Raw genomic sequence first — 15557 nt, 5'->3', positions numbered from 1 at the left:
ATATCGTAGATGTCTTTGCTTAGCATAGAAGACTCATTTATTCACAATTCTCCCCTGCATCCCCTGTCCCCATTCAGTTAATCTACAAAAGTTACCAAGCCTCTGTCATAAGGATGCTGGGGATATGATTCAAATGATAAGAGCACATGTTGGCAGGTGTGAGGTCTGGGTTATATACCCAGCATGTCCACTCCCCTCTCCAGTACCACAAGGTCTGTTCCTGATGGTCCCAGAACACTGCAGGGAATGGCCCCATACTAGATACGGACTCGGACCTTCTTTATATATAGATAGGTAGATAGGTAGGCAGATAGCTAGCTAGATAGCTAGATAGATAGATAAAGATATAGTTTTTTTGGGTCACACTTGGTGCTGCTCAGGAGTTACTTCTGGCTCTGCACCTAGGAATTACTCCTGATGGTGCCCAGATCATATGCAATGCCTGAGATTGAACCCAGGTGGGCTTTGTGCAAGGTAAATGCCCTACCTTCTGTACTATTGCTCCAGCTCCTCTATTACATTTAAATCTGGTAAAGGAGCTAAGTCATTTTTGTTCTTCCTATAGAATGTTCTAGTAGCCTACTGTACATGCTTCTGTTGCATCACCCTATACGATCACCATTAGCTTCATAAACATTTTCCTTCCCTATTACAATGTGAACTTCTAAAGGCAGGCATAACTTGTTTTCAACTGTGGTAAAATATATATTACATAAATTTACCATTTTAATCATTTAAGTGTACATTAAATACATTAAAAAATAAGTGTCTATTTTAAATGCAAGGTGTGGTACTCAGCAGGTGTTTGGTATAAATTTGCTTTATGAATAAAGCAATGTATATTTTTTCATTACATAAAACCTAAAGTCATGTGAGCATAAGGCTACAAATAAAGTACCAACATGAAGCAAGAAAAAGTGAGGAATAATAATCTTGGCATTCCTTGTCCAACCATTGTATCCTAACCCACCCAGTGATGAGCTGTCCTCTAAAACAGACATGTACTTGGAAACAAGGAGGTAAGAGCTAAACTAAATCAGTCAAAAGTGCCTACAGCAGCAGTGGTTGAAATTTTAGAATTATGACTAGAGAGGGTGACTGAAGTTCTTATTATTTAGGCAGAAGGGGCTGCATTGGTTCTAGGCTCATCCACAGAAGTCTCTCCTCCACCTCAACTCCAGATCTGAGGAAGATGCCGCCTTGGGCAGGAAGAGGAGAAAATTCTCCATTCTGTGAGGACGAGCCATTGTTCATTTCCATTAAGCTGCCATATTGCTACCCTAGTTGTGCCCATCTTAATCCCCGCATGTGTACATGCTCAGGTGTACACACACATGCCCACATGTAGAGCACACTGGGTAAGACCTCTAGATCTTACAGGAGACAAGCAGCCACAATCGACAGGAGGTGTCCTCAAAGGTGGTGTGGTAGGTGGACATTTGGGTGGGTTTTTCTTTGCTATGGCATCACTGTATCAGACACTTCAAAACCCATATTTTGAAAACAAGAGAAATGCCCAAGCAATACTTACATCTTTATTTCCAAGGTACATCACAAACATGTTCTCTGTGCCCCCATTTTCTTTGGGCTCAGGTCTTTGAAGAAACAAAGAAAGAGATGTGTATCCTTTCATATCTTCCAGGTCACTGGGCAGCCGGACTTCAACTCCAGATTTACCATTGAACCTCATGGGGACAGCAACCTGCCAGGAATGAAGCCATGGGATCAAACACTTAAGAAGACAAAGATGCACGTGCTTGAAGTTTATGTTTCTGTGGCTACTCCTTGTAATGATGTATCAGCCTTTCCCAAAGTACTCTAAGGAACAAATTAATGTGACTATTTCCTAGAAGTGGATTATAAACTCATACAACTGCTTTGGGAACTAGGCAATTAAGCATTCTAGTTCTTTCTATTTGTCAATTTGGGATGAGTGACAGGGAGGGATTGAGAAATGCTTTTAACTCGCTTCCCTTGAAGTAAATGCAGATTTGAGGTAAAAGGTAATAATAGTGAGCTGAGAAATCAATCTGCGAAGATGACTTGGATTCCGGCCATTTCAGTCCTAACCCCCAAGCATTTCCCTGGAGGGAATAGTGGTGGTTGGGGGGAAAAAAGAAGGTATTTTATTTCTAATACTTGAGGACAAAACCAACTTTGAGTTGGAGAAGTCAGGAATTCAAGTAAATAATGGCGAATTCAAATGAAAAAAGCTGATGCATCAGTGCCCATTGAGAAAACCTTGTTGTAACTCATGTTCAGCACCTTCATGTGGATGTGTCCATCCTCAAGAGAGGTGGTGTCTACAACTCACAAGTTACACTGAGGGGGCCAGCCCTGCACAGTATCACCTCAACATTCTCTGATCATTGAAATCTTTTTTCACATGCAGGAACATCTTCCCAGCTGGCCCTGGGGGATAACCCCTTTTCCTGCCTGCAGAAATTATGTGAACAGGAAGCTGGTTCAGGGTCCCGACATCCTGGATCACTTAGGGGATGAAGATGTGTTGGGGACTTGGAATGTCCACATTGTAAGTCAATAAAGAATGAAGGCCAGAAACTGAGCATTTTTCCTTTCTGATGAATGTGATGACTTATCAGGGAACCGTCTTGCTCCCCTGGCAACGTGTGCACATACCCACCTTGTTGGCAGCATCTCGTGCCTGCTGGATTAGCTCTCGAATCCTATCCACATTGTCGGAGATGTTGCCCAGAGGCAACAGCTGCTGGTTGATACTTTCAATCTTGCTCAAAAGATCAGGTAGCTTGTTGGTTAGCTTCTTTACTGTGTGCGAGATTACCAAACACAAATCTCTCATTTTAAGTTGAGAAAACGTTAAAAACAGATATTCTCACTGACAATGTTTGTAAAATGGTGCATTTGTATCCCAAATTATGTACAAGATAACTCTGAATCAAGTAAAACATTTTCTAAATACCTGGTGGATTTTGTTATGCAATCTAAATATCCTCTTTCTCAACCACAATAGCTCCCTGTGGCATATTCAATATGCCAAATACAGTAAAAATAACAGTCTCATGACCCTGAATGAAGCCTCCAATCATTGGGAAAGACTAGTAAGGAGGGGCTGCTAAAATCTCAGGGCTGGGATGAATGGAGATGTTACTGGTGCCCGCTCGAGTAAATTGATGAACAATGGGATGGCAGTGATACAGTGACAGTTTCTGATACTTCATATCAGTAATAATTCAATACCAAGATTTAAATTCAGAGATACAGACTTCTACAATCTGAGGGAAAACCAATAGCAATGTTAATGGATTACAAGAAAAGTTTTAATGGGTTCTAATTAATAGAAAACTTAGGCTCTCTGAGTGTATTATATCATTTTTTTCTCTTAACATTTTAATTTATGAAAGGAGAATTTACCCAAGAAGAATTAAAATTAATGTAAAACTTCCTGCCCAAATGGATAGCATATCCTGTCTATAGAATGCCTGATACCAGAGTTATCTGCATCGGTGAGAGCCTTGTTGAAGTCTTCACTCTGTGCTGTCCCATAGGTGTCTTTCATTCTCTCCACGTCTGTCTGAATGGGGTTGAGCCCATCCAGAACCTCATCGGTGATGTCGTTGGCATTTCTGACCATGCTCTTTGCACTATTGATCATCTCATCAATGTCATCTGAAACATACAAAAACCAAGAGGGTAAGACTCGAGAATGCTCTCAAAATAAGTCAAGCCAGCGGGCTCAGGAGATGCCAACCTCTTTGTATCCCACGGAGATCATCACGGATGACTGTGAGGTTGGTTTCTATCAGCTCCTTCTGAATTGTCACACTGTTCAGAGTTTGGTGTAGGTTGTTGAGAGCGGGACTGATTTCTAAAATAAAATACCAAGAATAAATTACCCTGTGGGTTTTTTCCATTGGTAAGGGAGGCTCTGATACAAACAGTAATTGCAGAGAATTGACAAGACCTGTGTCTGAAGGATCATCCCTGGCAATGTTTACTGTGTGTGCCTAGATTCCAGTTCTCAGGTCCCCATGATAGAGGCCAAGAGCTCATCAGAGCCTTTAGCCTCCCTGAAATGCACATGGAGAAAGGAAGCGGCTTAATAACCTAAGAGAAGGCTCATCTTTTACTCTACTCAAATCAGAAGTCTCTGCTCAGAGCAGGAAAGCGTGTGTTAGCCTAGCTCACTGCTTTGACCAAGCATATGGAGCCGTGTCTGACATTAGGCAGGGCCTAATGTTTGTGCATACTTAGTGAATGAATGAATGAATGTATTCAATTAGAATACAAGAAAGGTATGGTGGTGAGCGAGCATCAGCCACACAAACATGCACATAAAGTATTTGTTTCTGTTGATTTCCAAATAACACATTTAAGGACATTCAGGTAAAAATAAGAGACTTCACAGACATTTCTGGTAACAAGACCTCTTTGGGGTCATAGAAAATGAGAATAAATACTCTTAAGACAAAACTGATGGCAGATGGATTAAGTAATAATCACAGACCTGGTTTAGGCTACAATATAGTGTAGCATCTTAGCCCTACTTAAACAGATCCCTAACTTTCAGCTCAAACTCTGCACGGTGTCCTACCAGACCATCTGAGTTACCAAAATTTTCTAAGCAAGTGATTGCATGCTAACTCATATTTTTAATGTTTATTTTTCATGCCTGTGCTTTTATTTTTTTATTTTTATTTATTTATTTTTTTGCTTTTTGGGTCACACCCGGCGATGCACAGGGATTACTCCTGGCTTTACACTCAGGAATCACCCTTGGCGGTGCTCAGGAGACCATATGGGATGCTGGGAATCGAACCCGGGTCGGCCGCATGCAAGGCAAACTCCCTACCCGCTGTGCTATCACTCCAGCCCATGCCTGTGCTTTTAAAACATGAAAACAAGGGCAAGAGAGATAGGACAGGAGTAAAACCACTTGGATTGCATGAGGCTCGATCCCTGGCACTACATATGATCCCCCAAGCTCAGGCAGAAGTGATTTCTGAACACAGAGCCAAGAGCAAGCCCTAAACCAAGTATGGCCACAAAACCAATGATATAAGATAAAAAATGAAAATAAAAATATTCATTAATAGAGGTATCTAACCCCCCTGATAGGAACTAAAAAAACAGAAGAAGGCCTGTGACCCAGAGTTCTGCTCGGCCACGACTAATGGAGGCCAGAGACGACCAACAGCAATTACAAGGTACAGGAATGTGGTGAGACTGAGGCTGTTTAGTTCAAATAACTAAATGGGAAATTTCCCAAGATAAGACTTACACCCTCCCCCTTTTATTTCATGTTCCACAGTAGCAGTGGGTTTTGTTATTTTTGGTTGCCAAGATTTTAGAACTTAAATTTCCCCAATGGCCTGAAACTAATATCATCTTGACTTTTAAATAACAAACCTTTACTGCACAGACCTCTAATTGATGTGGCTTCCCAATGCCATGATAACACTAAGAGTAAATGAAATAGCCATACAGGTCAATTACATTCAAGATTTATTTATAATCAAGAGGCGCTAATTTAGTATATGTTGACTATTGTGAGGAAACATCACATCCATAAAAAACAAACACACATGGATTTGTAAAGTAACACATGTGTCAATAATGAGATTCAAGAAGAGAAAATTTACCCTCCTGGTTCCATAGCCCATTTTCAACTCTCGACAGCCCCATTCATTCCTTCCTCCTGGCCCCAGCCCCTGATTACCTTGCTCTAGCTTCTTCTGTGTTATCTTGGCTTCCTTTAACAGCGTATCACTGTCAGAACTCAGGGTTTTAGCTTTTCTAGGAAGATCTTCATTTGTCAGTGTCTGAAAGCAAAACATTTATCAGTCTTATGCATGCAGTTGGCAGACCTTAGAAAATATCTGGTAATATATTCATCCTTCTCTTTAGTCTCTGATGTCTGAGGTTCAAAGTTGAGGGGATGGTTCTAAAAGATGATTCCTGAGGGGCTTGTAGGCACTCTGGTGGTGGTGAGGTGAGGTAACTAATTATGCCAAGACCATGAATGTTATTATTATTGTAAACAAGGAGCAATAGCACAATGGGTAGGGCATTTGCCTTGCATGTGGACAACCCGGGTTCGATTCCTTCACCCCTCTCAGAGACCCTGGCAAGCTCCAAGAGTATCTCGCCCGCACAGCAGAAGTAGACAAGCTCCCCATGGCATATTCGATATGCCAAAAACAGTAACAACAAGTTTCACAATGGAGACGTTACTGGTGCCTGCTTGAGCAAATTGATGTGCAACGGATGACAGTGATACAGTGAATATAAATTATAATTAAAAATATATAACACAAATGGTAAATGCTAGGAAACTATCAAGACTGTTTCTTCAAAACACAGTCAGGATTGGTGCACCCCTTCTTGGTGATGTGCTGGTAGTGACCCCGTCTTTTCTCCCCACAGACTCTGCTGTAATACCCTCTGGAATAGAGGAGGTCTGTGTTGACATTAGGTTTTGAATCTTGGTGAAATGAAAATCTTCAAACTTCTAAGAAGACCAACCCCTGACTCTTTGATATTTAATATTGTTTTTCATTGTTAGATAGGGACATTGAAAGGAATCAGAAGATTCCAGAGGACTCTACATTCATGACAGGCAGAAGACCAGGTAACCAGAGAAAAGTGGTTATCAAGGGCCTTGCAGAAAGTTCTCTCTTTCTTGAAAAGTGATAAAATTTCATTAAAGTATAAAATCATAAGAAGCAAACTACAATATTTGTCAACATCTATAATAAGCCTATCTTCTATCTTTAGAAATATTTCTTAAACTGTGCTACATAAATCAAACTATTGATTTAATATAGAAATGACCCATGGCTAGAGCAAGCTGTGTAGACTACAAGAAGCAGTGGTCCAGCAGCGGGCTTTCGTCTGAGATAAGAGTGATGGCAAGTGGGCTCTTTAAGGGAGGACGCAGTGCTGGAATGTTATGTGCATGCAGCCCTACAAAGAACAGTATTGCAAACCACGGTGCCCAAATAGAAAAACTAAATATGCAAAATTAACATGCAGGAAGTGGAAAGCATGAAGCAGGTAGGGTGCTTGCCTAGCATGTAGTGACCCAAGTTTGCTCCCAGCACCACATGTGGTCTGATCACTCAGGAGTGACCCCTGAGCAAAGAGCCAAGAGGAAGCCCTCAGCACAACTGGGTGTGGCCCCCAAAGCAGTTGGTCCGTTGCTCATCCTGGCTTGATGCCTGGGTTGGTGGCCAGAGCTGTTTCATGCTTGGGGCACAAAATAAAAAAAGAATAATAATAAATAAAAATAAAATAAAATAAAATTCAGGTCATCCAAAAAATAATGATAGTATGATCTTTTTTTCTTTTCCTTTTCTTTTTCTTCACAGAAAAGGGAAGCCCAGCTCTCTGCAGACAGGGAGACGGCATCTGGGGAAACAGCAGACGGGGCTCACCTGGAGGGCCCCCTCTGAGGCGCTGCTGGCTCTGTCGGCGGCATCCTCGGCGGCCTTGATGGCTTTGAGGATGTTGTCGTAAGCAGTGGCAGCATCCACGGCGCCACGCACCAGTTCATCCCCGCTGGCATTCTTCTTGATCCTGGAAGACAGGTGGGTGAAGATGCAGGCAACCTGCCCTGGTTGCAGCAAGGGCCCCCCTGGAGTCCCCAATTCTCTCATCAAATGGAAACCAGAGGTTGTGGGTGCTGCAGCTCTGCACCAAGGATGGCTGCAAAGGCACCCCTTATTGTTGTCAGGTTTGGACATGGGCCCCACCTCCTGCCCTCCACCCTGTTCTGGGGCCACATGTCCTGGGAACTGGGCCCCGCAGGGTGCAGGCAGAGCTCCCGACACTCACTCCTCCAGCTGCTTTGCCAGTTCTTGCAAGGACTGTGCGTGTTTTTCTGCCTCCACCACCAGGGCTGTTTTGCTGGCAGCTTTGGAAAGTTCTCTCACTCTGTCACTCAGTTCAAGCCTGGCTTTGTTTAATGAGGCTGCTAATTTTTCATAGTCCTGTTTCCCCCGAGTAAACAGAGAGAGCATAAATTTAGGAATGTACACTCCAACGTCAGAAGCAACACACTTCCACAAGGCAGTGAACAGGTAATTGTTTGAGAAACCTAATTAACTCTTAGCCATTTCAGATGGTGATACTGATAATATTCTCTCCACTTCTCTTATGGTGGACACTACCTTTTGATGCATGTTCTAAAAACACAGTTATCAGCATAAAGTTATACTAAGTCCAATCATGTTCTAGCTTAGAAATAGCAATTATCAAAGTATTTTTTTTGTTGGGGGGCACACCCAGCAGTGCTCAGGAATTGCTCCTGGTTCTGTGCTCCAGGATCATTTCTGATAGGCTTGGAAGACCACTATGGGGTGCTAGAGATCAACCTGCATCAGCCATGTGCAAGGCAAGTGTCCTACCCACTGTACTATTTCTCTGGCCCCATCATCAAAAGTGTTTTTAAAATGTCCAATGAGGGCCAGAGAAACGGCTCTAAAGGCTGAAGCACATGCTTTGCATTTGGGAGGCCTGAGTTTGATGCCTGGCACTGCCTGATCCCCTGAGAACTGCTGAGAGTAACTCCCAAGCACTGGGCCAGGCAGGAGTAGCTCCTGAGCACTGCTGGGCAAGTCAAAACACAAAATGAACAAAATAAAACACAGAAAGGCTTTCTAAGAAATGCCATTCTTTTAGCAACCACCAAATTCTGCTAGTAAAGATATGCTTGTTGCTCTATTAAGTAAATAACTGCATAATATATATACACATATATCTATATATAATCACAAAAGTAACAAATGCTGACTGCAGACAAATTAGGCAATCAGATAGACATACAGCAGACACGTCATTCTACCCTCTCCGAAGGCAGCACTGCAGTAAATATCTGTGTGCACCATTTCCTTCTGTTTCAATAAATGTATGTATGTAGGAAAAACATAGGTCATTCCATCTTAGAGTGTCTCTCAGTAGCATCTGAATTCCACTTTTCTAGAGAACACATGGGTCCCTACCTCCTGGCTTCTCCCCATCTGTTGCAGGACCACTCTGGTTTGCTGCAAGGACACATCTGCATTCGTGATATACTTGGTGAAATCACTCTGCAGGGAATCCATTTCTTTGACTTTTCTCTGGAGAGAATAAAAGAGAATAAAAAAGAAGACATGAGGTCCAAGATACAGAATCAGAAAGTACAAGTATATTTGCTGGATCACAGCACATGAGTCATTTCAGAGTCAGAATGCTCTCCTGAACTCAAAAGATCGCCAAGACAGCTACAATGCAGGGCAATTAGTTCACATTGAGAGGCCATAGTTAGCCCAAAATGTCACTGCACTGTCACTGTCTTCCCGTTGCTTATCGATTTGCTCGAGTGGGCATCAGTAACGTCTCCATTGTGAGACTTGTTTGTTACTGTTCTTGGCATGTTGAATATGCCTCGGGTAGCTTGCCAGGCTCTGCCGTGCGGGCGCAATACTCTCGGTAGTTTGCTGTGCTCTCTGAGAGGGGCGGAGGAATCGAACCTGGGTTGGCCACATGCAAGGCAAATGCCCTACCGCTGTGCTATTGCTCCAGCCCAGCTCAAAATGTGTGCCAATGAAACAGCAGTTATCAAGAGTATAAGGGCTCCTTCTCTAATCTATTTAAAAAACGTTTTAAAGGCTAGTAAACTACTTATGTATATTCTGTATACGTATAGAAGCACATTCTATAAATAAAATATGTTTTCAGAATGTTAAGCAAAATATTTATCTTAAGCCATGTTAGCAGTGTGGCACTGTTGAGTAATCACTGAAAATGACTAACATGGGACCCTGGAAATACATGATGGCAAACAAAAATTACATTATTTGCCAACCAAAAGTGAATTAAGAAAAGTTCCTTCAGTGGACTGGTAGCAAACTGTACACATGACTGAAAATCAATATGCAGTTTTATCATGTTGAAAAAAATCAGGCTTGCCTTTTGACCCCGTGTTCTCTCTTGAACACACATCCTCCTTGCTTATCCCTATGTCTCTTTGCCTGCTTGCTCTTTCAAGCTTAGAACTTATTATTCCTTACCTTCTCTTCTTTTGCATCTTTCTCAGTAAGCTTCATTTAACAAAAACTACCTTGTTTCACAAAAAAACAAAAACCAGAAACCCAATCCAGTAATTATCACTGTGGAAGAAATTTTCTACCCTTGGGTCCATGGCGAATACAGAATTCAGCTCTGGTTTGTGGATCAGAATGAAGGGTTGCCACTGCGTTCACCAAGCACCCAACCTTGGCCAGTCTTTGCGGCCGCTGCGCGGGAAGGAGAGGGTGCTTCCCCCAGGCAGGCTCCCAGGAGCCAGAGCCGGCCTGGAGCAGACTCGGGCCTCTCTGCGGCCCTTTTAGTGCCATCCTTCACATTCTGTGCTTTAGGCCTGCCATCTGCTTAAGAAAACGGCCTCGTGGCAAAGTGCGAAAGCGCTGCCTGGCTCTCCCGCCCACCAGCAGGCTGCCAGGTCACGCGGGTACCTGTGAGCGCCTCACTCCTGAGACACAGAAGAGCGCAAATTAGACAGGCTATTTGTATACAGGAGCACCGAGGACCATGTTACAAACTGGCAGGCTATGGAAATATCACGGAGGCTGCAGCCCGCACCCTGCGTCACACACACTCGGAGACCGCAGCTAAGTCCGAGCTCTGAGACTTGATCCTACAGATGGCTGTGAGGGCTGAGAAGAAGGGGAGAGGCTACAGACTACAGAACGCAGATCGTTGAGTCCAGGCAGAAGCTGCCAGAGTTCAGAGATCCAGAAAATTGGGTCCTGCTCCCTCCCTTTGGCATAATCAGCAACTTTGCCTGAAGCATTATCCTCAGAAGAGGCTTTGGCAGCTGTGAGTATTGCCGTCATCTAGCGTATCTTTAATTTTCCTTTTACCAAGTCCTTCTTCGGGGTGAGTGGCGGGGTGGCAGTTCTGCTATTCCACTTTTACTTTCCTGTCATTTTAAGCCCCTTCACGTTTTTTTGCTGGCTTAGCCTACAGAGCTCACCTCTGAATGCAGACACGGACAGAACTTGACCTCTCGGTCCTGTCAGAGCTGCAGGCATTTCTTTCTTTTCTTTTTTTTGTTTTTTCTTTTTTTTGCTTTTTGGGTCACACCCGGCGATGCACAGGGGTTACTCCTGCCTCATGCACTCAGGAATTACCGCTGGTGGTACTTGGGGGACCATATGGGATGCTGGGAATCGAACCAGGTCAGCCACATGCAAGGCAAACACTCTACCCGCTGTGCTATCGCTCCAGCCCCTACAGGCATTTCTTTACAGCAGGGCTTCTCAAACTGTTTCCCATGGGGGCTTCTCGCAGACCTTTTCCCTCCATCTGGCCTCCAGGACTCACAGTGAACCCCCACTCTCATACTATGCTCCTGCCACTCACATATTTTCACATGTGACCCCCTTAGAACATTCTAGGGGCCCATATAGTCTCTGGCTGAAAACTGCTGCTCATTTTCATGTTCCTCTTACCAAGAAGAGACTGGCTGGAAATGTCTTTTGTCATTATGGTAGTGATGTTTATACCACTGACATCAAAAGTCCGTTATTAAAAACATATCATCTATGTTGCTGTGAATTAACGACAGCAATCGGTTTAATTTATCATTTACTTGGCGGCACCGTTCCTCTACTTCTGCTCCCGGCAGGAAGTGGGTGAAGCACTTTGCTTTGCTTTCTTGGCGCTTTATGTTCAGAAGTCTCTGTGGCCACTAAGGTATAGGGATGGTTTTGGTTTTGCAGGTAATGTGCCTTTCCTGTTTGAATAGGGTCTGATGTCCAGGTGGGTACCCGGCCATGTCCCTTTATCAACTATAAAGATCGCTGCTCCCACCCCTTGTCACTGAAGAAAGCATGCAGCTCCTAGCCCTTAACTCACCCGGATGGACTCCAAGGCCCTCTCATTTTCCTGGTTGAGGCCGCTGGCCTTCTTGGCATTGGCTGTTGCTTCTTGTACCATAGCATACAGGTCACTCACTTTGCCTTCGTATTCGCTTAAAGAATCGTGGATACTCTTGACCAGGCCGCTGTTCTCCCCGTGGTGGCTTTCCAGCCAGCTCCTGATTCGAGTCAGCACTGTAATACAGTTGGGTTTCCACATGAAGCTGCCAGAAAGACTACAGAAGGAGTACTGGGTTCCTATCCAGTGCATGGTTTTCCTTCAACGTGCAAGGAAAACAGGAAAGAAGCTAGCAGTTACAAAGTACCTGTGGTGGCCACTACAAACTTCCTCAATTAACTTCCACGGAAACAGTTGTTACCATGCTCATATATCAGAGAGGGAAATCTAAGCCCTGAGAAATTGGGAAAAGCCAGGCTTGCATGATTAGTCAGCCCTGCAACTCAAACTAATCTGAGGGTATAAAGCCTAGCCTCCTTCTCCTCCAATATTGTCTCTTTAGTGTTAAAAACCAAGACCATGTTTAGGCAATACAGATGCTATAAGAAAACTGACATTTTGTGTATAAGTAACCACGGAGAGAAATTTCACTAAAGATCAGTATTTGAAGAAATAGGTACCAAACTCATATTTAAATATATATGTATATATTTATATATACACACATGTATGTATGTATTAGAAGAAGAATGTCCGTGGCCAGGGAAAACAGAAATTAGGAGAACTGGTCAATGGTTGGAACTAACCACAATTATGTGTAAGGCTGAGGGTAGATAAGATAGAGAAGAGACCAGTATAATAATAATACTTGGGAATGATCATGCTGAACAAGATCTGAGGGTTAAAAGTAGGTAAGGGCTATTCTTGATAACCTTTCAGTATGTAGTACTGTAGCACTGTCGTCCCATTGTTCATCGATTTGCTCGAGCAGGCACCAGTAACGTCTCCATCATGAGACTTGTCATTACTGTTTTTGGCATATCGAGTATGCCATGGGTAGCTTGCCAGGCTCTGCCATGTGGGTGAGAGACTCTCGGTAGCTTGCCAGGCTCCCCGAAAGAAATGGAGGAATTGAACCCGGGTCAGTCGTGTGCAAGGTAAATGCCCTACCTACTGTGCTATTCATTCCAGTTCACCTTTCAGTATAAATATTGCAAACCACAATGCCCAAAAGGAGAGAGAGAGAGAGAGAGAGAGAGAGAGAGAGAGAGAGAAGAAAATTGCCTGCCATAGAGGTAGGCAGGGGGTGGGGGTGATGGGAGGGAACTTGGGGACACTGGTGCTGGGAAATGTACACTGGTAGAGGGATGAGTATTGGAATACTGTATGACTGAAATTCAATCACAAACAGCTTTGTAGTGCTATCTTTCAGTGATTCAATAAAAAAGTTTAAAAAAAAAAAAGAAATACGCACCAAACTAATTATTTCCCATAGTTTAAAGCTATGAAGAATTTTCCCTAATCAAATTTTCACATAGACTCAGTATACACACATTTTTATAACTGTAGCTCTAATGTCAATTTATGGTTTAGCAATTCATATGGTGTTAAGGTGACCATTAAAAATAGAGAAAGATGAGGTGCTGACTCAGAATGAAATTGCAGTTAAAAAGGGGAAAAAGATGAACCAACAGGTAGGGTCTGAGAGGAATCTGCTCTGCATGATGGTAAGATGTTTTAGTAGATAGCCTCTTGGTGAACTTTGAAGACACCCCCCCCCCCATTTTTACCAACTGATGCTTATCTCAGAACACCAAGGATGAGATCTTCCACCTACACGTAGGAACCCAGACTCTGCTGGACACAGTGTACTTCAAGCAGCTAGAAAAGATGGGAGGCAAGAATATGGAGCATCCTTACAGAGCTGAGACTCGCTCTTTGCAGTTTCTGCTTCTTTCAGGGACTTTCCAAAGTCACGGCTCCTCAGTTCCCTCATCATCCGTTCTGCCTCTGCCAACTGTCTGGAGAAATCTCCTGGAGGCACATTGTTGCCTTCTCCATCGGTCCCAGAAACCTGCTTCAAAAGAACTAGAGAACAGAGTGGATTTGTTAAGCTGGGATTCTAGGGCTCCAATAGAGAACTTAATTAAAACATGGACGACTATTCACAAGGGTTCCTATTAATTTTTTAGTATCACTACAGAATCTTTTTCATGATGCTGAACTCATAAAGAAAAAATTATTTCAGGGTATGAAAGGTTATATAATATAAATACATAATCAGACTGAGCGACTCTTACTTTGCACGTTGCTTATGACAGTTTTAAGCTTGGAGTCCAGCTCTTTGGCACTCTTTATTGTCTGATCAACGTTGTCATTTAGTGTTTGTGCTTTTCTGGAATTTGTTTGAACCTGTCAAAAAATGAATTGATTGCCAACAAATTAAGTTGATTAAGAAAGAAACTAACAGAATTTTGAAAGCAAAAAAATTAAAATAGGTTGATGTTACTGATCTAATACATTACCTTTTCTTGCACAGTTTCAAACTCACGATTCAAATTACTCAGTTCTTTTTCTAGGCCATCCACTTTCAAGCCATGATTTGAAATGGTAGAACGGTAGTTGAGCAACTGGTTCTGAAAGTCAAATACAGAGAGAATGTCACTTTTGTCACTTTAGAATGGACATCTGGAATAAGTTCAATGAACTTGGGAAACCTGATAATGATAGGAAATGAATCGTTTAGCAAGTTTAATGTTAATTCTGCAGGGAAAAACATGTGATTCTTTGATTGTCTGTTGTTTGGCCTTTTTGCCCAGCTCTGAGCTCAGGAGTGACCCTTGACTATGCTCAGGAACTATACATGGTGACAGGAACACCCGTGAACCAGGTTTAGGCTGCAGGCCAGTCAAGGGCTTGGCCTCCCACACTATCTCGCTGGTCCCGAGTGTGGAACGGACACACAAAGGATTGACTTCTGCTGTGTCCTGGGCTGGGCACGTGCCGGGCCCGCAGGGGACTCACCCTCAGATCCTTAGTCTGGCTCTCCAAGCGCCTCATCTGCTCCAGAGTGTCCGCACTGGCACTCAGCCCCTGCAGCCGGGATTGGACCAGGCGCAGCTCATCACTCATTCTGGCCAGGTCATTCAGGAGTGTCATCACACAGCTGTCACAGTCTGCAGGGGACGCAGCAAAGGCCAAGGGCTGTGAGCTAGTGGAATGCAGTGCCGGGGTCGGGGGTGGGCTGGTGAGCCTGGGTCAGTGGAGCTCCCCGGGGAATTGTGCCAATCTGGGTTTCTCAGGGAGGTACGTTGATTCTGGGGAAGGGGGAGTCTTAGACTGTTTTAAAAAGAACTGACGGCTGACAGAGATGGGGGTCAAAAAGTCAAATAAATACCCAGTCCTAAGATAAGTCCTGCAGATGAAGTGTCTGCCATATTTGCTATAGTTAACAGGGCTGTGTCATACACTTAGTGTTGCTAGAGAATAATCCTAAAAGTGTTCCTCCTAAGTAAAAACAGAACGTGATAGATACTAAGGGAACTTATGGTGGTAATCATTTCACAACACACATATATATCAAAGCAATATGTTACATGCTTTATACACACAGGTTATGTACCCATTATATCTCAGTAAAACTGGGGTGGAGGGGGTGAAATGCTAATTGTATGTAGCTTGGTCTTTTGAAGGTGGGGGAAATAATTTTTTAAAAATAG

At 43.3% G+C, this 15557-nt stretch overlaps 1 protein-coding gene across 1 annotated transcript in view; it reads right to left on the bottom strand.

The window, feature by feature from the left end:
• Positions 1-15557, bottom strand: part of LAMA3 (laminin subunit alpha 3) — a 264171-nt gene that overhangs the window by 40620 nt on the left and 207994 nt on the right. Inside the window, exons 44-56 of the mRNA XM_055129258.1 lie at positions 14863-15014; positions 14364-14474; positions 14139-14250; positions 13759-13926; positions 11878-12074; positions 8982-9098; positions 7816-7970; positions 7416-7557; positions 5699-5801; positions 3731-3847; positions 3469-3648; positions 2645-2787; positions 1532-1702 (exon numbers count right to left, since the gene is read on the bottom strand). Of these exons, the coding sequence (XP_054985233.1) occupies positions 1532-1702; positions 2645-2787; positions 3469-3648; positions 3731-3847; positions 5699-5801; positions 7416-7557; positions 7816-7970; positions 8982-9098; positions 11878-12074; positions 13759-13926; positions 14139-14250; positions 14364-14474; positions 14863-15014 (1868 nt within the window). The remainder of the gene's footprint in view (positions 1-1531; positions 1703-2644; positions 2788-3468; positions 3649-3730; positions 3848-5698; positions 5802-7415; positions 7558-7815; positions 7971-8981; positions 9099-11877; positions 12075-13758; positions 13927-14138; positions 14251-14363; positions 14475-14862; positions 15015-15557) is intronic.

This window comes from Sorex araneus, chromosome 2 (assembly GCF_027595985.1).
Source record: "Sorex araneus isolate mSorAra2 chromosome 2, mSorAra2.pri, whole genome shotgun sequence".
NCBI lineage: Eukaryota > Metazoa > Chordata > Mammalia > Eulipotyphla > Soricidae > Sorex > Sorex araneus.
The sequence above is the reverse complement of the archived record's forward strand: the minus strand, read 5'-3'. Positions and strand labels throughout refer to the sequence as shown.